Source organism: Mytilus edulis, chromosome 2 (genome assembly GCF_963676685.1).
Source record: "Mytilus edulis chromosome 2, xbMytEdul2.2, whole genome shotgun sequence".
Lineage (NCBI taxonomy): Eukaryota > Metazoa > Mollusca > Bivalvia > Mytilida > Mytilidae > Mytilus > Mytilus edulis.
Genome location: NC_092345.1, coordinates 10,959,337 through 10,984,958, shown reverse-complemented (window position 1 = coordinate 10,984,958; position 25,622 = coordinate 10,959,337). Strand labels below are relative to the sequence as shown.

The 25,622-nt window shown below is 31.9% G+C and overlaps 2 protein-coding genes and 2 long non-coding RNA genes across 4 annotated transcripts in view; 2 read left to right on the top strand and 2 right to left on the bottom strand.

The window, feature by feature from the left end:
• The window catches only part of LOC139510127 (uncharacterized), a 63,600-nt gene that overhangs the window by 9,280 nt on the left and 28,698 nt on the right, over window positions 1–25,622 (bottom strand). The window lies entirely within an intron of this gene.
• Window positions 1,541–4,250, top strand: LOC139510129 (uncharacterized). Its single transcript, XR_011661835.1, has 3 exons — window positions 1,541–1,682; window positions 3,407–3,610; window positions 4,154–4,250. It is a non-coding gene; the product is annotated as an uncharacterized lncRNA (long non-coding RNA).
• On the top strand, window positions 4,248–6,113 carry LOC139510130 (uncharacterized). The gene is made up of 3 exons (XR_011661836.1): window positions 4,248–4,307; window positions 4,883–5,047; window positions 6,020–6,113. It is a non-coding gene; the product is annotated as an uncharacterized lncRNA (long non-coding RNA).
• On the bottom strand, window positions 12,742–14,477 carry LOC139510297 (uncharacterized). Its single transcript, XM_071296802.1, has 3 exons — window positions 14,374–14,477; window positions 13,566–13,780; window positions 12,742–12,845 (listed from the first exon to the last, which is right to left on the bottom strand). Exons 1-3 carry the CDS (start codon window positions 14,457–14,459, stop codon window positions 12,742–12,744), a joined length of 405 nt encoding a protein of 134 aa, XP_071152903.1. The 5' UTR covers window positions 14,460–14,477.

The following is a 25,622-nucleotide window of genomic DNA, read 5'->3' as shown; positions in this document are numbered from 1 at the left end:
ACCCTGTTGTCCTACGTAGTTATTTATATTTTTATATACTATGTCGAATTGTTACACTATGTTGACTGATCTTTTCCTTTAATGTCACTGACTTTTACCTATTGTGTCTTTTAGTTTTATTCAGTTTAATCAGATTTAATGCAACTTGCATACAAATGAAATATGCAGCTTGCTGTGAAACTAGGTTTATTCATTTATACAAAATGTCCTTTTTTTTAGTTTTCCCATTTACTGTAAATCTTGGCCAGGGTGCCGCAATACATGATCACCGTGCGCAACGTCCCAGTGTGTCCAGATTGACACCCCTTTTATTTTACTGTCAATGCTGATGGGATTTGTTTTTGTGGGGATGAGAGAAAAGTGTTTTTGGCTTTTTCAAAAAGACGGAAAAAGTTTGTGCACTTAAGTCTCGTATAGTCTATCCACTGCATGCCTGGGCAATTTGGGTTCCCCTCCAAAATCCCGGATTCACGCTACCCTTGTCGTTGCTGGCAGAAAATCAGTAAGCGTGTATGTGTAAAAAATACTTGTGTAGTCTACTTGTTCAAAAATAAAAACGAACAATGATGTTTCAACAGTTTATCTGCTATGATCGGAAACAACCTTCCGAACTAGGCGATTCGGGTACCCCGACGTTATACAAAATGATACCCGAGTTTTTGCGGATTTTTTTCATATTTTTCCCAATTTTATCTTCCATCGATACAATGAATTATATCATACTAGACATCTACTTCGTTTTGTGAATATGTATTCGATGCAATCTCTATCATCAGTTTAAACATTACATCCGCGTATGTCGATTCTTTGAAAGTTACGGACATCTCTATTGGTATGATGAAAAAAGTTACGGACAAGTTGTTTTGAAGTTACGGACAGCCTAAGTGTTTTTTTAAATCGTGCTTTGATCGTTTATTTTGTAGAATTTAATCACCTTTCCAGTTTAGGGGTTTCCCTAAACGATTAATACAACTTTTAAATTCAGTTGTTTAATTGATGCATTCGTGGTATTGTTATTCTATAGAAGAAAAGTATCTAACCGACGCAAGGCGGCTCCATCTTGGGCTGTGGGTAACTTAAGTTATTTATATTTTTATATACTATGTCGAATTGTTACACTATGTTGACTGGTCTTTTCCTTTAATGTCACTGACTTTTACCTATTGTGTCTTTTAGTTTTATTCAGTTTAATCAGATTTAATGCAACTTGCATACAAGTGTACATTGGTACCTTTAATATATTTGTATACCAAAAGTGAGAAATTATAATTGGGTACTTTTTTTTAAGTTAAACGGTGTTAAAACATAATGATTAACTATATATATCAAAGTTTCATTACGTTATTGAAAGCTACGGTGAACTTTAACAGTATTTGTTTTTAAGATAGCAAAATAGTTTTTTAAGAGGACTGGTTTTTTTTCTGTTATCTTAATGGACATGTAAATAACAATCACCATCTTCTACTTTGCTTTCCATATATTCCGATTGGCATATTCTTCGGTATATGATCAATCATATATTTATTCATTTCAGTTATAATATGATATTAGGGAAACTGATGTTAAGAGAAACCATAGGCCTCTATGCTCCAAAAGGCAATTACACTCTACTGTACGACGGAGAAGGCGAAATATCTTTTAGATTTGCTCATGAACACATTATGTATAATGACAAAGGTTATGTAAGTTTAGAATTTGTCTAACAGTAATCTTAAAACACATAACTATCTATGATGAATCAATAACTGAGATTATAACATTGCATAATATATCTTTCGAGCGTGGCTTATAATGAACAAATTAATTAAATAAAATTGAGAATGAAAATAAGGAATGTTTCAAAGAGAAAAAAAACACGACCAAAGAGTAGGTCACCAATGGGTATTCAATACAGCGAGGAAATCTAGCACCCGGTTTTGTATAAAACAGCAGTTCTAAAATAGCAAGGACTAAATTATAATTATAAATGCCTACACACAATGGTTAAATGAAAAACAATAAACGGCTGCTATGATTTAAGTCGATTATAATAGGATAAATACGGTAAGATTTGTCAAACCAATCACATTTAACTACACATTACACAATCATTCATTAGAACATGTAACAACAGTAAAATATCTGGGGGGTCACCATCAGTTCCAACCTGAAATGGGATGTACATATTAACAACATATGCAAGAAAGCTAATAGCACACTAGGCTTTCTAAGGAGGAACCTGAACATAAGTTCAACATCCATTAAAGAGCAAGCATATAAGTCCCTAGTTAGACCATCACTAGAGTATGCTTGCTCTGTTTGGGATCCATACTTACAACAAGACATATATAGCATTGAAAAAGTTCAAAGGAGGGCTGCACGTTTTGTTACCAACAAATACAGAAACACTTCAAACGTTGGTAACATGTTACAACATCTTGAATGGCGCAGTCTCTCTGACAGAAGAAAAGACTCCAGATTGGTAATGCTTTACAAAATTGAAAACGAAAAGTTGCAATACCTAAAAATGATAAATTGATTCCACAAACAAGACAAACAATACATTCTAATTCAAACAGTTTCTAAATTCCATCCTGCCAAACACGTGTACAGAAAAGAATCCTATTTTCCAAGAACTATTACCGACTGGAACAAACTACCGGATAACATTGTAAATTGCACTTCAGTTGACTCTTTCAAATCTTCAATTTCAAAGCATCAATATTAACTCAGTTATAATATCTTACTTTATTATACAAAATTTTTTATCTTTTTAACTTTTCGTATTTTTTTTAAAATTGTACATTTTTCAATCTATGTCTTATTGTAAGTTTCCTCCTGTGACATAATCTTCAATTTGTTGAAGGCAGTCACTAAATGGTAGAATAGAATAGTAGAATAAACAATCCTTTAAGTCTTTTATATAGTTTATAATTGCCATCAGATTGATCGCTTATTAGACTCTTTTATGTGTACCATTGTTTTAATTTGGGTTATCAACACGAAAATCACCAGACGTTTAATCTATCACAAGTTCAATAAATACAACATTGAGCGTGACTCGCATAAAGTCACTTTTAAACGCAAAATTGCTATGGTTAATAAACTGTGATTCGTTGTTTTGATATTAAAAATGCAAAACTAAATGACAATTTTTTTTAATTTTTTTTCAAAAATGGAAGGCTTATCACATTATTTCTAATGTCAAAATTACCATATATATAGAAATTGTAATCGTATCATACATAACAATCTTTATATGTTGTTTTATTAACAATTATTGTTGCTTTTTTCAAAATTGGAAGGCCATCTTTTTAATTACCAAAAATTGTGAGATTCAATATTAGCATTTAGTTTTGCAAATTGTGAAATAATTTAACTATGTCATAACATCTTAATAATAATTATGCCACATGTATAAATTTAGCCTGAACCAACAACACGGGACGATAGACGCAAACAGGAACATCATACACACACGGGATCAGAAGGGGCAGCTATTAAACACATGATAGATTGAAGCAATCGGATTGGTGCAAATCCCTGGTTTAATATGCCTCATGCTGCAGATGGCAACTTCATCACACAGTTTGCTAAGTTAGTTGACAAGACCCTTCGTAATGATTTGACGGTAAATAGCAACTGTTTTATGGTAGTTTTTTTATTTTGGATATTCTCATTTCTCAGTAGAAACATGCCCTCATCTCCTACAGTTGGCGTTTAAATAGCACATTTGTTACGTTCGCTCATTCATGTTCACACTATGCGTTAATATTGGGTGCTGATTATCAATAAAATGTTTCAACATAGTAATGACAAAGTATGACTGAAATCGATACTGCATACATTTTACGGTCACGATAACAACTATATATTAGTTGACCAATACGATTTGTCTCTGTTTCAACTTGTAACCGACATACGTTTTATTCCTTACATATTTAGATACCAGTGTAGCTTTCTAGTGGTACATGAATCACAACAGACGCTTACACTGTCGACGCTTCCGGTCTTGTGACTTTTTTGTGAAAACGTTGTTCTTCAAGTTTTCTGTTTTGTTTAACTGTAAACAGCTGCATATGTGAAATAGTTTAAGGTCGTGATATCCTTTAAGTGTAGCATGATAACATTTATTATACCAACTTGCTTAGTAGAAATTTACGTTTCATTTTAGATTTACATTGAATTTTCAAACGAGGTATGGAATGGAATATTTCGACAGACTCATTATACCCAAGAACAAGGCTCAAAACTCCACCTTGATCCCAATAGCCGGAATGAAATACTATAATAAAAGATATTCCGAAATTATGCAATTTTGGAAAACGGTTTGTTAAAGTAGATTTAAAAAAGTCGGTAAATGCTTGTAATGATAACATAATTGTTAACGTACGAAAATGTTTAAAGGATCAAATATTTCAATCGTAACATATAATTCTTCTTACTGACAGAACTGTCTTTGTTGATATCTGTTGTGCAATATAAAGTCTTAAATATGCTGTTGATATCTATGTTTAAAATAATCTGCAACAAAGTTATTATCCATAATTCATACAGAATATTGATTAGGATGATTATAACACAAAATAAAAGGCCGTATCAATGCCAAAAAATATTTCAATGAGTACAAACTTTTTATAATTTTTCATTTCTCTGAAAAACTTCGGTCGCATCATCTGCAAACATAGAAATATAGTATACATGAGATTTATTGCTAATTGTCTTACATTCTAAAAACACTCAAATGTGAACCTTCCTGTATAATGTGGATAACTCCATCTAAAGAAGTCACAAATCACAATCGTTTGAATCTATGATTTTAAAACATACAAACAAATTATGTGTAAGGAAAAACTGTTTTGCTTGGATATTTAAAAATTGAAATATGATATAATTATTTTAGGTTTTCTTATCACAACCTGACAAAATTGTACTAGTTTGGGCATGGCAGACAGATTACCAAGACTACACAAGACAAGCCATTGAGGATTTGGGAAATAGAACACAAAACTTTAAAGCAATAGCCATAACCGGTTATTTCGATTGCAATAACCTCGCAGGCAAGCACGTAAGTGTAATGCTTATATAAAACTGGTACTTCGATTATACATACAAATGAGAAAAAATAACATATAACGTAGTAATATACAGTTAGGAAAACATATGAAAATTAACTCTCATAAATTCCATCATCCCTTTTTCATTTCTTTTGCAAATTTACCCTCTTGTTTGCTTTATATATTTATAAATTTCCTGTTTAGAAAACGTTGAATTTTTCGACAAAACTAAGGATTTTCTTATCCCAGGAATAGATTACCTGAGCCGTATTTGGCACAACTTTTAGGAATTTTGGGTCCTCAATGCTCTTCAACTTTGTACGTGTTTGGTTTTATAACTATTTTGATCTGAGCGTCACTGATGAGTCTTATGAAGACGAAACACGCGTCTGGCGTATTAAATGATAATCCTGGTACCTTTGTAACTAAACATATATTTATGTGCATATGTTTGTATGTTAAATGGTAAAATATAATTTCTTTTTGATGAATTCATTGCAACAATCTGCATTTAGTTGCTATAAAATGTTACTAATTGGGGGGAGTTAAAGATGTCGCACATATCCCCCAAAATACGTCAGAATAAGAATTTCAATCATTTAGAGTGATAACTTTTCTGTAACTGTTTACATGTATCTATCAAGAAATGAAATAAATATTTTTTAATTTTAGTATCACTTTTTTGTAAAATTCCGTCCAAGACTTCATGTTTTTGTAAATATTACAATGATTTCTGGATCTGAAAATACGAAGAGTCAAACAGAAAATATCTCAGAAAATATTTAAAAATAATATTGATGTTCTTATACATCATCTTTGAAGGCTAAATTAGTACACAGCGGCACAGAAATGAGATTTATTGCACAAGAACTTGCACCTTTGAAAAATACATTGACGTCAAAATGCTTAACCACACTCCTTACCTTGTATCGCTACCTAATGCATCAAAGAATTGTTAATATTATCTCTTTTTTTCATTATAGGCAGCAGAGATGTTAAACATGTCGAATGTTCAAATGAAGACATATTGCAATAATCAAATATCTCAATCAGTGTCGTCATTTCAATATTATAATAACCTCGCTAAGGTAAATATTCAATAAAAAAGACGAATGTTCCTCATAAAAAGCTTTCTCTTGCTTTTAAAGAGTATACTTTTGGTAGTAGATATTAAACAAGGTACACTCAAATTCTGTTTCAGGAAATTGAATAGGTATGTCGAAAAGGAATGATATTTTCAGATTAAGGCATAGAAAATAAGTTGAAATTGATGTGGATAAAATGAATCTAATATCTAATGATCAAAGCGGGTGCATCTAGGAATAATTTATAAATGTTTAAACTGACTACGTATTCTGTATTACTTGGGTTGAATAATGTCTAAATTAATTTGACGTTAAAGATCCGATACCACATCAAATGCGATATTTCCACAAAAACGAAGAGACTAACAGAAATAGTCCAAATGCAGTTAAAATCAAAAAGGTGATAAGCTTGCATTGGAAAAAATTAGTGTCGATGTTATGCATTATTTGAATATACGCAATCAGTGACAAAAAGTTGTACTGATGTACAAAGGAGGACCATCAATCATGGAAGGCAGTGCCATTGGCCACGGAATTAGCCACCATGAAGTCACAAATAAAGCAATCGCTTTTAATAGAGATCAACATATCAAGTCTGTAGTAGATAATCTTCTAGAAGCTTGGTATAAGATTGTGCTAAATGATCCACAAAATTCATCACCAGGTAATAACCAATCATTTTACAGGATTGACATTTAGGTTTGGGATTCTGAAATTTAAAAATCTATCTATTCACTTTTCTCTCATCTAGATGTGTATGCTTGAATATCGTAGTTATATTCCCCTGTCATTGATGGTTTCGTTTGCATTGTGCTTAATTTCTTGTCATTTATTTTGCCGATGTTCTCATATTCTAATTATATCTTTCAATGAAATGTGAAGAACTAATGTTATTATTACAAGATATCTATCTACTATATACAAATTATTTACAAGTTCAACGATCAAATAAGAAAGAACACGTTCATTTAATTAGATAGTATGTTGTTTTTTCTTTATTTAAAGGTTGGTTGTTAAATTATTTTTTTTCACTGGTACTCTATCAAGTATAGCAGCTTGGGAATGCTTAAATACACAGGACAATATCCTTGAACAGTGCTGCTAAGTATATTGTGATTATATTCTCCCTGGTTTTGATGGTCTCGATAACTGAAGGCTTACGTTTGTAGATCTTTGTTATTATTTTTGCGATGTTCATTTATGTGTTAATATAGTTTATTTTCATATCTTGACTTACATCTAGAAATTGACAATGAGGGTCGGTTGAAATCAAACTTTACGACAAAAGAGATGATTTCAGCTTTCCAATTGTGAACTTTCCATTTCTAAGTAGCAACATTCCAGCAGCACCTGCATACGGGTATATATCTCCCAATTGATACGATATTCCCGTGCTTGCATTTCCTATCATGATTTTCTTGATAGAGGGTTACTGCTCACAAGGAAGCTATTAAACCAAGAGTTCCAAATGGTAAAGTTGAAATCATCCCTTCGTAAATTTTACGGACGCCATCACGAGTTGGTTGACCGTTATGGAATAACCGTTTCACAAATGATATCGGATATGTTCCTTACGTCGTAACTACAATCCCTTCCCTTTCATGAATGTGACCTACCGAATTCGACTATTTACCGGATTTGTAATCACATAAGCAACACGACGGGTGCCACATGTGGAGCAGAATTTGCTTACCCTTCAGGAGCACCTGAGATCACCCCTAGTTTTTGGTGGGGTTTTCGTGTTGTTTATTCTTTAGTTTTCCATGTTGTGTCATGTGTACTATTGTTTTTCTGTTTGTCTTTTTCATTTTTAGCCATGGCGTTGTCAGTTTGTTTTAGATTTATGAGTTTGACTGTCCCTTTGGTATCTTTCGTCCCTCTTTTATTTTGAAGGAGTAGGTCCAGTAAGACCTCTTTTTGGCCCCAAAATATAGCAGTTTTACAAAATTGTTAAAATGTAGTCTTTTAGTTATTCATTAGAAAGTAGATGCTTCTGCTACATAAATATGGGCTGTTTTTGACAATACCATGCACATATATCGGGTACTAGCATCATTAAGTCATGCTAAAAAGTAAAATCACAAAAATACTGAACTTAGAGGAAAATCAATTTGGAAAGTCCATAATCACATGGCAAAATCAAATAACAAAACGCATCAAAAACGAATGGACAAGAACTGTCATAATCCAGACTTGGTACAGGCATTTTCAAATGTAGAAAATGGTGGATTAAACCTGGTTTTATAGCGCTAACTCTCTCACTAAATTACTGAAATTTTCATAATTTTAGCATTTTAGTTAAATTTTAGACAGTTTCCGTCTTCAATAGAAGTGGCCGCATTTATGTTGAAATTTAAGTTGTATTTGATGATAATACATAATATATATAAAGATTGAGGATGGACACGGATGCGGCCACTTTCATGTTTGACAAAAACAATCTGAAAAGTGGATTTTTTTTGGGCATTTTTGATAGATTATTCATATTTAAGCTTGAATCGGAGCGTTTTTAATGATTAAATCAGTTAAAATCTTTCAACTAAACTTATTGAATCAACTGAAATAGACACTTAAATGTTTAAAAAGTATCCAAAATATTTCGTCAGATGAACCTGAAATTCGAGGCCAAAATCGGCCCTTACCGGACCTACTCCTTAATTATTTATAGGTGGGTTGTTCAATTATTTTTCCTCCACTGGTACTCCATCAAAATATGGCAGCTGGAGAATGCTGGAATACACAGGACAAGATCCTGGAACAGTACCTAAGTATGTAGCGACTCAGAGTTTCATTACGCGTCATTATAGTCATAATTGTGTAGGTATACAATGCAGTTTCCTGCAGCAATCGACCCTTGGCTATGGCTGTTTCTTACAGAAACGTGGAGCTCTTCACTGGTGCTGTGCTGTTACGGACGATGACGGCGTCACTTGGTCGGTAAATATTTACTTTCTTTTAATACACAGAATCAAATAGAATAGTACTCGCATTGATTTAAAACATAGTCAATATAATATATTTGTAACGAGTGGCATGAAAAAGTTGGAGTGTTAAAAAGGATGAGTATGAGAGGTAAAAAAAGATAAAAATATATAACAGATAAAGTGTACGGTCGCAAATCATATCTAAGAGTAAGATATCATCTGTTTTACTGTGTATATCATACACTTCTTTTTAATAATATTCGCGTAAACAACACACGACAACGAAACAGTATGATAGAAAACATTTTGAAGACTTGAGATTTGCATATTTGAACGGAGTCGGACAGTTGTAAATGAAGACTGAAAAATAAAAACTGTATAAGAAGAGAAAAGTGAAGAAAGAAAATCCCAAATATAAAACAAAATATTATCAAGTACTTTTTTCTGTTAATATATTTTTTAGATTTGGCTGTGGTAAATGAAAACACTATGAATTAGATAATCAAAAATTGTCTATCTCTTATTGAAAAATGTTATACGACAATTTTCTTTTTTTCCCCTTCCATTTTAAAAGTTGCCTGCAATGTCATTATAGGTGTTTATATCCTCTTTTATAACTGATAAATAAATTGTGTAATTACAGAAATAAATATTGTACAAAATGAACTGTGAAATATCTATAAAACTCAAACATGGTAAAGAATGAAAAAAAAAATGAAAAACAATATGTAACATAATTTCATTCGTCGGAAACGCTTCTTTGATTTACCTTCATTAGGAATGGCCAAAGCCAATTATTTGAAGGCCAATGAATTATAAGAACCTTAACAATTGAAAAGTTGTATGAAAAAAAATAACCTAATAAAATAGCAAAATCCATCTAAGGCCAACTTTGCATGAGGGAATTGAAACCTTAGATTGTTATAATAATTTCAAAGTTTATAAGCGAACAATTTTAAAAAGAATTGCTGTAAATCATGTCAGTACTCATGTCAGTACCGCAGTACTGACTACTGTGCTGATGATACCCGCGGGGCTAAGAGTCGACCAGCAGAGGCATCGAACCAAAGAAGTTAAAAAGAAAACAACACGTTACAGAAATTGTATACGTTCGAAGCACTTTTCTGAATTTACCTTCATCAGGAACGTTTAAAATAGTATGTTGTTTTCTTTTAGTACTACTCAGACGTTGGCAACACTGGAGATACTCTTGTACTGGATGGATTTAACCCTACTACATGCACAGTGTATGTCAGATCGGTAGACAAGATAGGGGTTAACAACTATCAAAGCATAGACACAAAAACAGCAAATACATGGAAAACGTAAGTGTTTTTATGTTTATGTTTCCAGTTCTTTTTGTTTATTTTGTTTTTCTAGTTTAATGGGAGTTTATTATGTATTACTATAAACACTAGAAGATGTTGTATGATTGCAATGTTACAACTCTCCACTAAGGCCCAGATGAAGGTTATCATCCATAGGTAACCGTGCTGTCTTCAACCAGGAACAAAACCATTGCCAGCAGCACTGTTTATGTCTAATCAGTACATCAAACAGTAAAATCACAAAAATACTGAACTCCGAGGAAAATTAAAAACGAAAAATCCCTAATCAGATGGCAAAATTAAAAGGTAAAACACATCAAACGAATGGACAACAACTGTCATATTCCTGATTTGGTACAGGATTAGATAATTAGATAAAATGCATATGAACTTAGTAGTTAACATCTTTTGGAATCAAAGATTTTCAAGATTCGAAAAAATCGTGATAATGCCCAATACAGTGCTTAAGGAAAATAATACTTAGTCTTCAGTTTTGTTACTTCTAATTTATGAATATAACGCTATGCAAATTCTTTGCATCAGACGAGCTAGTAATGACCGAAGATGAAAACATCATACTTATAACATAAATGTCCATTTGTTAGTCATACAAGCTTTGGTTACTACAGTTTACTAGCCTAAAAAAAGTGAGACGTCGACTGCCGAACGGTGTTTACAACTATTTAGATACACAGGCCAGATGTTCTTGAAAGATAATGTATCCAGCTATCTCGGTAGAGTTTGAAATCATATTATAAAAATATCTTCAAAATTGTTTGTTCAATTATTCATGGAAATCTTGAATTTAAAAAACAATCTCGTTATTTCAAATATTTTAATACTATTTCAAGCTCACCAAACCATCGAACCAAAGTACACTGTTTTACTTTACATCACTGTTCAGTTGTCCATCGTATCATATCCACCTGTTAACTGGGAACATTTTAATTTTAAGTTGTTATATAACCTGTTTAGAATCAAATCATCAAGTCTGCGCCTTCTATTTTCTTTGTCGCGGTTAATCACTTTACACATATTACATGTCGCGGCTTAGATGTGCAATATCAAATAGAGCAGAGCACATTGAAAGAATTGACTTAAATTGGATTGCTCATGTGACAGAACTGAGTTAATTTGTACTAAAAAGGGATTATCTTAGGTTTGTTTCTATTAAACGACATTGAGAATTTGATCAGAATCGTTGTTTAGTGTCATATAAATATAACACCTTTGAGATCAGTTTATGTCTGTCGGTTTTAACAAGGTTTGTAACACAGAACAGTATTCAACTAATATACGAGGGTTCGAATGCCTTTTATATTCATCCGTGAAACAGTCACTTCCGGTTACCGTTAGCGTCAGATTGGTATAAATTTTAACGTGACTCGACAGCGGTCTCAAAAAGTTAATCGTTTCGGTTATTTCTTGAAAGAATTTTACTTGATTCGTCTAAATCAGTCGAAAGTTTTATCGGCATAAAGAAAATGTACATTTTATCGTCATGCACCAAAAATTACCGTTAAGGTCATTTAGCAATTTTATATTTACCGTTGTTCTACATAAAAATTACGACCCACATATATCATATATTAAGATACTTAGACGGAATGATCACCAAACAAAGTAAAATCTACAATTCGCAGAATGAATTTATGACCTCCCCTCGATGTGATCTAATGGTCTTTAGTTATACGGACTCGACAGACTGCAGGTAATTATGCTACAATAGAACATAAGCATAGGCAAAATCAAATAATAAAACACATCAAACGAATGGACAACAACTGTCATATTTCTGACTTGAAACAAGCATTTTCAAATGTAGAAAATGGTGGATTGAACCTGGTGTCATGGCGCTAAACCTCGCACTTGTATGACAGTCGCATCAAATTTCATTATTTTTACAACGATGCGTGAACAAAACAGACATAATAGGCAAAATTGTCAAAATATGTGTACAGCAGTCATCACTGTGTCACAATCTCAAAACAAACATATATATAAGAAAGAAGCACAAAAAAGCATTTATCAAATTTTACAACCACATTCCTTGCTTCGCGTGTTTGACTTTAGAAAATGTAAACGTAACACAGGAACAAAATATTAAATGATTACATATTCATATGATTCCATGGGTGGAAGGACAACATATCTTTACTAAATCGTAGAGTAAGTATTTATTATTCAGGCGTAATTTCAGTATTATCTTTTCAAATGTACAAGCATTACTATATAATTTTAAAAGTTAATGGTTATAGTTTTGCCACTAAGAACTGGAATTAAGGTAATCGTTCAACTTCTTTAACCTGAAGTTGTCAAAATAAGCGATTTGTGTTTGAATAACAGAATTCGAAAGTTGAAAACTGTTCTAATATTTTATTTCATATGAAAACCCTCCCATGTATCTCTGTCCAGGTGGTGCTTCAACTTTCAACTCTGCATGGTGCCCACTACTTTGAATACATTGACTCTCTGTAAATAATAAGGTTTTAAGATCAGACCTGATAAATGTATCTCTTATGGGGTGTATGTCTCATTGATGTATATCTCGTACTTAACTCTCCCATTTGTATTTACGAATTTACAAAGATTAATTAATTTCTAAAAAGTTTTCCAAGAACTAGCAAACAATTTATGATGATAATGTTTTACAATGTATACGTTATCGGCGGTCAACTAAATTACTTTTGTTTTGATACAATTTGTATTATTTTGCAGCGAAGTGAGCAATCTAAGCATGACACTAAAATAATTTCAGTGTCTTCTATAAACGGCTTAACAAACTTTTGACTTCGAGCATACGTTTTGAAGGTTATTCCAGAACACGTGCCGGTCGTATAAATCTGTACCATACACTTTTGAAGAGATACTGTAGAGATGATAGATAAATAATTATGGTCTCTTGATATTGTGTAATAAAATGTTTAAGAGTACAATCACGGACATAAATATCACATGATTCGAAATAATAGAACAATATACAAGGTCAAATTTGCCTGACAAAATTGCAAGCTTAGTTATCGTTAACATTCTTTGACATGTTGTGTGTTCAAAAAAACCGCCAAATTAGAATAACAATGTGTCAGTACAAACTTATTTCCTGTTGACGTTTATCCGCCGTTTACATAAACATATTGAAGCATTAAAGGATATGAAAATTAAGCCTGAAAGAATATAATTTGCCTATATTACCTAATGAGAGCATTTTTAAGTGTGTCATTCTGCCAAAGGAATTATCATAGATGGTAAACGCATCACCTCCAATCCAGTTAGTAAGACACAAACTGTATGGTTTAGGTTGGTTAAACAATACTTTTAATGAACCCCTTGGATAATTCCAGTCTATGGTTCCTTCTAAACAAGATGGCGTTATTACAACGGTCTCTGTTTCATTCTTCGGTATAAATCTGAAATCATACTAGTAACATGGAAAAATAGTAGTGGTGGAAAAAAACAGCTGATCACACAACAGCAGCATACAGATTTTGTATACATTACCATTGAAAATACAATCAATGCACATCCTAACATAAAATTGAGAATGGAGATGGGGAATGTGTCAAAGAGACAACAACTCGACCATAGAGCAGACAACAGCCGAAGGCCACCACTGGGTCTTCAAAGCAGCGAGAAACTACCATACCGGGATTCGTATATCTATGAAAAGTGCGCTTTATACAAATTGAACCTATTTGGAAACCATCACAAAATACTATCTTCTTATCAAAAGCGCAATATAGCGTAATAATGTACATAAATTTATGCATTCTTATTACATAAGATTTATAAGCATTTTGTATATGTTTTTGTAAGTTGACTAATATTTGAAACGAACATCAACAGTATTCCTATATTTGAGTACCTTTAGGTTGATTGAAACATAAAGGTAAATATCTTTGATAACTGAAGCGTGTGTGCTATAAAGATAATCGACATTGATGCATATTTAGTTATTTTTTGTTTATACATTTAGAAATAGTATTATTGATGTCTAGCTTACCCTTTAGGATAAAAGGTACAAGGATCCATAAACGCTATTGATGTTTGTACAGACAGAAACATAGCAAGAAAAATTAAAGCCGCCATGATTCCTCTTAGTCGTCTATTAAATGTTACAAATAATTAGATTTCCTATCAGATTCGTTATCTGTTATTCCCTGTTAATCCTGACAATTGACATGATCAGTCCGATGTCAGACATCATTGTGCGGCTATTTATATAATTTGATAAATATTTTGAGCAAAAGAAAAACTTTCACCTATAAACTGTAGATTAAAAAAGAAAGACACAATGTGAAACAATGTATAAAATGAAATTTCGTGGATTTATACCTGGTATTTTTTGTTATCGTTAACTATACAATACAATGTTTCTACTACTAATACTACTATTACTATATATATATATATAACTGATAATAGCAACAATGTTTCTACTACTAATACTACTATTACTATATATATACAACTGATAATAGCAGCAACACAATAATAACAGTTCAGTTATGCAGGGAAGGCAAAATAGTTTAAAAATAACACTTTCAATGATGATGAGTCAGAAGCCCTTTTCTGTTTTACCTTTTTCAGGAACGCTCACCAGCGATGTAAAACTACATAGCTACGTTAAAAGCTATTTTATACCAAAGTTTGAGTAAGAACTACAAAAAAGAAGCCAAAGAACGACACATACAAAATTGTAAATCTTTACGATTGATATAAAAAGGTAGAGATTCTATTTATCGACGACAGCACAAAGAACTTTTGAAACATTCCCTAAGAGCTTTTTCTGTTAATACTGTACATAAGTGTTGAAAAATCAGTCAAAACTACATAATTTGATTATGATACATGTATATACGCACAAAATTGCAGTAAAATTGTATTTTCTTTTTAATTTGTACTATTTGTATGCTGCCTTTGTCTGATCAAGGAGACGAATTTCATCTCATCTAATAACAACAAATCACAGTCCTTTCGCGTAACATTAAAGGCTGTACTCCACTTTGAGTCTGGTACGTGATAAGGAAGGACAGTCTGTTTATGTTTTATACAATAATCCTCAACGGCTTTCCGCAGGTTCTGAAAAAAACTGAGTTCTAATTGAAAGTCGATGCCTTCAAGTTTAATTTTTCCCCACAATTGAATATAGTAAAAATTATATAAATCGTAATCTAGTTTTGCAAATCTCTGATAAAGATAACGGTATGTGTTATCAACAAACGAATATTTCTTCGCTGAATTTTTTTTCACGTATAGAACATCCTTGATACTCCATCCCAATATTTTTCGCATCATAACAACTGATTCTGCAAAATATTCCATGATTATAACAAAATGGAATTCTTGATCTAACTTTGATAAATATGCGTCGCTTTCTTCTTTTGAATAAGTCTTAAACAGATGTTTGGGAAAATCAAACTCTAGCGCCATTCTGTTGTTCGTTAATGAATACGTAAGTGGCAGTCCTTTTTCATACTTCCACGGGTCAACAAGATAATTCAAAACGGGAGTTATTGCTTTTATCTTTTTGAAAATGTATGCAGGCCTAAAGTAATTCAGTGTCGATAGAAACATTTCAAATGGCTCTAACAATTCCAATATTGGCAGTATTACCAGGAATATACTTTTGAAATGCCTCTCTATTATATAATACATGGTTGCATAAAACGTCAAAGGTTTTATTCATAGGTGGCGCTATAGTGTTGTTTTCATTCAAAGATGACGAAAGAGATATCACATTATCATATTGTTCTTTACGTACTTTAGAAAGAACAAACAATAGATTTCTAGAATATCCGTACCGTAAAAAAATGTTTTGTGCTGTTGAACTACCAGCTTTGTGGATTTTTAGAAACGCCACTTGTTTATATCTTATATTTCTTATACTTTGATTAACTGGAGCTTCTCCTATTTGAACATTTACACTCACATTTTGATGCTCTGTAAAATTTGCCATCATCTGCTCATATTCCATGTATTCACAGTGGTTTAATTTAAATCCGGTAAAATCAATACACGACTTCTTATGAATACCACTTCTTTCATGTAGCTGAACATGTCCATTTCCAAAACCTTTGATGTTGTATGTGATTACAACAGTTGAGAATGCTACACATAACCATGATAATATACGACGACTGAAATAAAAACAGTTATTGTTGTTATCATGGTCATATTTATCAATTAGCTATTTACACAACTTTTGAATTTTTGAAATACTAAGGCTTTTTTACCTCAGGAATAGATTACCTTATCTGTAATTGGCAAAACTTTTAGGAATTTTGGTCCTCAATGCTCTTCAACTTGGTACTTTATTTGGCATTTTTCATTTTTTTGGATTCGTGCGTCACTCATGAGTCTTTTGTAAACGAAACGATCTTCTGGCGTTAATACAAAATTCAATCCTGGTATCTATGATGAGTTTATTTACACATTTATATATTGAACGGACAAGCATATTAAGCATGTTTTGTGGTGGTTATTACTACCACTTGGTCAATGTCTCTGTCGGTGGACTATAATCATCATCCCAGTAGGCCCGAGAACACAGTTGTTTCGTGGTTCATTTCTTTTAGGCAATAAATTCAAATTAAAAATATCGCACCTGCTCTATCTCAAAATGATGTATACAGTGTAGTGTACTACTATTGGGACAAATGATATCAAAATCTAACTCAAAATATGGACAATTCTATGTTAAGGGGTCTAAAATTCAGTTTGACAGATTCAGATATCAGATATACTATTGTTTTACCGTTTTTTACTAGTCCAAATCAGCACTTAACATAAAGATTAAGCACCCAATGTTTTAACATGGAATTTCATTCCCATACTTTATGAATTCAGTCATGCTTGAAATGTCAAGAAATGCATTGGAAAGTTATACACTCACTGTTTACTAGGAACTATATTCATCAAGGACACGTAGCCCGTATACTTCGGTACAGACATGAAAATACGGATATCATTTAATTGAAATTTTCTGTGATAACATTTTGGAAATCATTCAAAATCATGTGTAAGAAACATACCTCCCTCGTGTAAACGTTAGATTCTTTGTTTGGATTCGGCTATACATAAGTTTCATTTTGATTTAATTTGCTCTTCAAATTTTAAATGGAGTTGGGTTTTTTTAATTTTCAAATAAATTGGCATCACTGACAAAATTACTAAATAGTCTAAGAAGAGTAATTAATGAAACATGTATCAATAAATCTTCACCAATTAAAATGTGTAAAATAGATTAACTTAATTAATGGATTTATTTGTTAAAATTTCAATAATAATCTATATTTCAAATTTTATAAAAATGCTTGTGAAATATCATGTGATAATGCTGCACCTCATTTAAAAACATCATTCTTACCCATTGCCAACGCACAGTGGTAAACCCATTATCCAAGTACGATTAATAGTGAAATGAAATAAAGATTCAAAGTTTATAAATGAAAAAGAAGAAAAGTTGAAGGATAACAATGACGAGAAGTGTGTGTCGGTGAAAAGTTGACATTATAGAAGATTAATTGGAATCAAATAAACTTAATTTATGTAGAATCAATGTTGAGGATAAGATTGGCGTAAATGTCTTTATTTAACTTGACTATTTGTAAAGATTGAGGAAGGTCATTTTGACCACATCTAAGAATTATAAGAAATTATTGAATGACCTCAGTTTTCAATTTTATTTTTGTCGTTATGCCCCTCCTACGATAGTATACGGACATTATGTTTTCACGTCTGAGCTTCCGTCCACCCTCTGTCAGGTTAAATGTTTGGTTAAGGGTAGTTTGAGGACCAACTTGACGCTTGAAACACATGTTCATTATGAAATAAACTGCTATAAATACTGTAGAAGCACAAATTTTCGTGGGGGATTTAATTTCGTTTATTTCGTGGATAAGAATTATCCACGAAATTAAAACCCCAACGAAAATTTAACTGTAGATTTACATTATTTTATGATCTGACTAAATCTTATTGACATTATCTAATTGATGAACATAAATGCAGACAATGAAATAAATAGGTTAATTGATTAGACATCGATATTCAAAGGTTTTCTTTAAATCAGATGATAATCCTAATCCTTTGTTTGTACAGTAATTAATAATCACCAAGAACTGTCAATCAATGTCATTTAACAGTCTAATGCGTCTGTAATGCCCTCAAGTTGTAATACATTTATTACACAATCATTGTCCTTGGATAAAACATCAAAGGTGTGTAACAGCCAATTAGTGTGTGCCGGTTACAACACTTGATTAGTGCTCACTGTTACTATGAAATGCAATTATTGATTTTTCCCAACAGCAAAAGTTCACATCAGTTTTATTGAGTATTGTTAATTATAAAGTGAAATTTGTATAATTTTTTTCTAAACTTAAAAACCACGAAAATTAATCCCCACGAACTTACTTTTGCATACAAAACCACGAAATTTTAACCCCACGAAAATTAATGTTTATACAGTATATGCCAAATTAAAGTATCATGATCACAAATTTCATATCATGGTTCCTTGGCAATGGTACAGGTTAAAGTTTAGTTAAAGGTAGTGTGTGGTCACTTAAACTTAAAACTGTGTACAGGTGTTTTTTTTATCATGTTGTTCGTTAGTTTTAATATATTGCAAAATATTAAAATACTTAAAATCAAATTTTTTCTCTCTTTGTGATCTGTAATTGTATCTTTTTTTTAATTGTATCTCTTTTCATTGCGATCTAACAAATGAAAAGTTTGAATAAACAAAAATGGTAGAGATAAATTGACCATTTCGATAAATATATTTATCTTCAGAGAAAAATTATTGAGACAAATTGGTAATCAATGTGTATGACTGTTTATTTGAATAAAGAAAATACGTCATTTATTACAAATATGTGCACTGTTTTAACAAATATCAAATATGTTTAAGTTTTTGTTTGAATCAATTTTTCAACTTAGTCATTTCAGGGGAGTTAATTCCAATAGTAAAAGTTCTTTAAATAAATGTTCACAAAATTTTCATTGTTTACTAGTAGCAAGAAAACAAAATCAGTGACATCATATTTCTCTCTCAAAGTATATCATAAGACTTAACTTGTCATATTTTTTTTTATCAAATTGCTATAGGAATTTTTTAATTTGTATTCACACTAAAAAAAAATCCATGAATTGTCTATGCAAATTTTGCAAATATGCACGACTTGCAGCTTGATAGATATTATATGTAATTGCAAAAAGCATGGTGAAAAATACACTTAAGCAAAGTATCAGAAAATCCTGCAGCAATTTGATGGCATTAAACGTTGGTGAGCATTGTTTTAGTCAGTGTGGGTAGTCCACAGCTTCGGTCATCAGGAAATAAATGAGAAATCGGTCGCTGATCAAAATTTTCATTTACATTTATTGAAACAACAATGTTCATAGAAGTTTTTTGAGTAAACGAAATCCAGTTGTAACTGCTCTCCTATTTTTAAACTGATTTTGCATGAAATATTTTCCGCTGAACGCAATCTTCAATCGCATTTGTGTTTGGTTTAATTAGTCTTTTTTTTTTTTTTTATCTAATTGCTATTAAATCATTCTGTGTGCGAACGCTTCTGGTTTATTTAACAAAATGATATTTCTATAAAATCTTATATTCTTAAAAAGCGCATAAAATCTTTACCGGAAGCGAGACGTACCACGTACGGCGTGTGTTATTTGTCTGCAGAATAACATAAAAATTCACAACTAGATCTGATGATTGCCATTCTTTTTTTTATTACTTGCAATCAAAACAATTAATTAATATTCCTTCTGCAGTAAACATTTCTCCGATTTTCATTTAATGGTGACAGTCTAAAGGGGGCTTATAGAATAGAGCGGAATAATGGTCAAAAAGTGCAAAAAAATAAAGAATAAGAGAAGAGAATGATAAGGTACTAAAATTAAAGAATAGATCCAATATCATGACTCCCCTACCCCACCACCCATTAACTTATCTAGACCTTTATCAATAATTTGAGATTGACCACATTAACTATTTAACTTGATTTGGATGCAGCATCGTAGAACCCTATCATTACTTTGTTTACTTAAAACTAGCAACTGATTAAAAATGAAAATTATTAGTCGTCTTATAAAATACAAAAAAAAAAAATAATAATGAAAAAAGTCTTATATTTTTTATATAAACTATAAAAAGATGTTGATATTTTAAAGTGTTTTACATGTGAAAAGGTTCGCTAACTTAATTTTACTCACAAAATAATTCTGTGTTTACGACGTGCCATTTGACATGAAAAGGAAAGGTTAAAGAATGGACAACGAGGTTTGTTTACATATCCACAAGCTTGAAGAAAAAGAATTAAATTCAGATGAAGACGTATATTTCAAAGGGACATAAGTGGTTCTATAATTTCATAAGTATTTATTTAAATATTTTACGAACATTTAGGCTTAAGTTATGCAATTATAAAGTAGCTCCAAGAATAACAAAGTTTGCAAATATACATTCAATATCAAAGTTAATATAATCAACGTTTATTTGTTTATTCTTGATTTAAAAACAGTTATTTTTAAATTGATAATTATTGACACTATGAGTTTTAAAATACACACCTTTAAAAAGGTACCTCGTTATAAACTTAAAAACAGAGAGAAAGAATTACTCCATTTAAAAAATGGCCACGGTAGATACAAAAAAACGTGTGTCCAAGGGAGGGATAAATTGTCAACACATACTTTGTCAACAAAAACTCAATCTGATTCAAAAAGTTCTCATCATCAAGTTGCTTGATCGTTCGATTGACAACACGTTTGTTCCTTTTGGAAGTTTTTTTTTTCTTCTTCAACAGATTGGTGTTACGGGACCTAACTGTGCTACTCTTCATTTCGAATTATATATTTATTCACATGAGCCAACCTTCGTTTATACAGGAGATATAATATTCATATCCAGATGCATCTGGAAGGTTGTAAAGAAACGGGCATGAAGTTCATAGAACTTAGGAAGCTAAATCCTATCTTTTGTTTAAAAATTTCTTTTAATCGAATCCTCATTGTATATATATTTAGAAGATTTTAATCAGACTCTACTATATATCTGTGGTATCCTTGATTTCAAGTTCGATTGGATAAATGCGTTCATCAAAGGTACCAAAATTTGACTAATTTAGTAAGACAACTTCATCTATATAGCGCAAAGCGAAGTTAAATGATAATGCTATCTTATATAACGAGCAGCTTCTGTAAGAGCTTCTAACATGATAATTTAACTCGTTCATTTGATAGTTTATGGGCACCATGCATCATGCATTGACGGAATGTTTAATATATGATATAGATAGATAGGATCAGATAGATATTTTTATTTTAAAGTACAACTTGTTACGTGTGCACGAAATGCCAATATATTGCAATTTTAAACATATGTATTATATTTATACCAATCAGCCTTTAAAGGCTTATGATGCATTGTCTTTTAAGTTTGAAATATCATATAAATAAATTTCAAAATCATATTAATCATTATGTTCTTTTTCACCGGTTCAACCGAACATAAAGCATTTCTTTTCTATACAAGGCTTAATAACACAAAACACAAATATACTATGGGATGTAGGTTTGCAGCATCCAGTCGAGACAAAAGGCGAAAGAGTATATATTAGATGCCAAGGTATTAGAAACAGAAGTCTTTTTTCAATACTGTCTTTCACATTTCGGATCGCCAACGGCTTGAGAAGCAACTATGCAAACCACAGGATAAGTCGGTCTATCCGTACTTGCTATCATAACTATACTACCTTGTCTATAAATATCGGTCTTGCTTTTGTGAACTATAATTTAACGTGTGTTTTATGAAAAACTGATATCACTCATTATTATAAGCGAGAGTTCTTTGTATCTAAAAAAATCAAGCATAAGCCAATTATAACATACAAAGTAACCTACAGTTGGACAGGTTAGAAATATCATGATACAGGTAAATAGTTTAACAATCATATCCGCTGTGGTTCTTTCTTTTGTATGGGTTTCGCCTATCCTTCAAGTACAGAAAATCACGGTCAGGTCCGTGATACAAGCGGCCAGGTACACATGTACACTGTACAATAAACTCATCATATATACCAGGACTAAATTTTGTATATACGCCAGACGCGCGTTTCGTCTACAAAAGACTCATCAGTGACGCTCGAATCCAAAAAGTAAAACAAATCCAAATTTAGTACAAAGTTGAAGAGCATTGAGATCCAAAATTCCTAAAAGTGTTGCCAAATACAGCTAAGGTAATCTATGCCTGAGGTAGAAAAGCCTTATTATTTCAAAAAAATCAAAATTTTGTTAACAGTTAATTTATAAATATAACAATATCAATGATAATTCATGTCAGCACAAAAAATGCTGACTACTGGGCTATCTACAGTAACAATATCAAAAATCAAAAAGCGGCATGGTGCACATAAAGAAATTTTTACTCAAAATTCATTCATTCATTTTAGCATCAAGTTTCAATACAAGATATGGAAAGATATGCAATATCCAATCCTTCAAGGACAGAAAATCACGGCCAGGTCCGTGATACAAGCGGCCAGGTCCGCATATTAAACACATGTACACTGTACAATCCACAGTTACAATATCAAAAAACAAAAAAGCGGCAAGATCCGCGTAAAGAAACATTTACTCAAAAATTCATTTATTCATTTTAGCATCAAGTTTCAATACAAGACATGGAAAAATATGCAATATCCTATCCTTCAAGGACAGAAAATCACGGCCAGGTCCATGAAACAAGCGGCCAGGTCCGCATATTAAACACATGTACACTGTACAATCTACAGTTACAATATCAAAAATCGAAAAGCGGCAAGGTCCGCATAAAGAAATTTTACTCAAAATTCATTCATTCACTTTAGCATAAAGTTTCAATACAAGCACATTTGAAATAAACCTATATTCGTTTAAAACCGAATTCTCAGCACATCCCTGTTGAAAAAATTAGAAGGGGTTTCATACTCAACAAAATATTGCACTAAACCAACAAAGTTGCCGGTGTCAACAGACTCTAGCATCGGCAAGAAAACTGTCGATTTCAAGTAAGAGATACCCAATGTACCGTTAGCTTTACATAATTGAATATGTTTTACAGTGTAAGCTATTAAAGATACATGTGACAAGAGAAACTTATTATCGCTTGACCAGTAAAACGTGAATGCATCAATTACAAAAATATACCTTTTATTAAAGGATCAAAAAGCTTTGAATTATACCTTGGGAGTTAAGCATTGTCACTATTAGCAAACCGATCTAAGCCAAAATCCTGTTTCATACTGCCAACTTCAGATATTTTAGCTACGTTTTGTAATCAGTGAGTAGTTTTACAAATTTATTTTAAAATGATCCGGAAAGCTTTCCAAGTCAAAATCACTGCCTTTAATTCTCGCCAAGTTGACCTTGAGATTTTAGTGAAGTATGCAAAAATTCTAACTTTTCAATAGACACAAAATCTAACTATACCCTAGAGTCCCAAGAGGATCGATCATTTACTAAATGATGTACGTGTCTTGTCAAAATTCTACATATATTACCTAATGCGGGTGATAATGCAATGATTTTACCAATATCCGCTGCAACTTTCCTTGCAGTCGTATTACAAGGATTTATAAGTGCTAAAGCAATAGTATTCAAAATATTCAAACATTTTCTGTTCGGGTACACTAAAAGTACCCCTATGTAAATCCCATACAAAACCAAGCCAGTTTAAACTTTTGTATGGCTTCCACACACTTTTTCCATAATTTGGCAAAAACACAGCTGACAATAATTCAGACAATACTTTTGACACTTTTAAACATAATTTTTCAGTATCTTCAAATCCAAGTCCATAATCTAGATATACAATTATATTGAATCCTTTACTATGCCAAAAGTTTACAAGAGGGCGTACCATTTTAGTGAAAATGTAACAAGCTGAGCTCAGCACAATGATAAAGCTGAAGTTTTATATTTAACTTTAGTGTCACTTTTCTATGAAAACCCAAGAAATTTTTGTGATTCAACATGCATATCTATATGAAGGTACCCCGATGATGTCTTCAATAAGACTTAAATGCAAAATTTTTATTATGCTGCATACATTTTGGCCTCTTTTACAACCTCGTATTAAAATTTAAATAACATTTCGTATTGATGTACGTGTCTGAGGTCAAGAATCAACCATGATTCCTTGCCAGTCGAGTTGACCGACACCGATAAAGGATTAACAACAAAAGGGGGAGTGCTAACTTCCTTAGCGACTCCCGTACATACTAAAATACAGAAGAACGCTTATTTCTGGACAGTAAGACGACCAATGTCCTGTGGAAAACAACGAGAAAGCATCAGCTGTAGGATTGCTTGTAGGATTGTCATCTTCACTCCTATGATTACTTCTTGCAGATGTACGTTCAGGAGAACTTTAGATTTCCTCGTCAGACATGAAGGAGAAAAAGTCAAACAGACCTTAACAGCAATTGAATTAAACGTGTACAGTCAGGATTCTACTTCGTCAAAATTATCTCTCCATTACGCCAGTTCATTTTCACAATCATAGAAATGGAAGCCATTGTAGGGATGACGCGCTGCCAATTTTGCTCTTGGAAACCGATAAATTTATCCACATTGCACCATTACGATCCTTATATACCAGTTGTATTTTAAAAGACAAATGTATCAACTAGCAAATGAGCATCAGTTAATGATCTTGTCTGCATTGATTCAACTGAAAACTATTGTCTGATCGGTTGTCAGGTGGAATTTTTCGAAAATTCATAAACATTTAAAAAAATTATAATTAAATATTTCGTGGAAGGGCAGACTAGATTTTTTTAGTGGTTGAAGACTATAAACCCTAGTCACACACAAAAAATTATAATTTTTCGAAGATATGCATTTTCATCATCCAGCTTGAAAGACTGTCGTCAAGTACTTTTAGTAAAAAAAAAATAGCTATTCGAACACACCTACACTGTATTTGTGATTCATTAGATAGGTATTTCACTTGACCCATATATTTCATCTTTTAGCACTGTGATGTTTTTATGTTACAAAGTCAACCTGTATCTTTGATATATAAACATGATAGGATCTGAACCGAGACGATGTATGATATATACTTGCTTTGTACGATATCAAGACAAAATATTCATCTTAAACACGCCCTAACATAAAAAGGTGCACTCGATTGTCTCTTTTCGATACAATTGTTATCCTTTTTTTTGGAATATTTTCTTATGTCACATAATG

Coding starts and splice junctions, on each gene's coding strand:
- LOC139510297 (XM_071296802.1), bottom strand. CDS start 14,459: ATGGCGGCTTTAATTTTTCTTGCTATGTTTCTGTCTGTACAAACATCA. Junction 13,781..14,373: donor TGTACCTTTTATCCTAAAGG/GTAAGCTAGACA, acceptor GTATGATTTCAG/ATTTATACCGAAGAATGAAA. Junction 12,846..13,565: donor CTTAAAAATGCTCTCATTAG/GTAATATAGGCA, acceptor TATTATTTACAG/AGAGTCAATGTATTCAAAGT.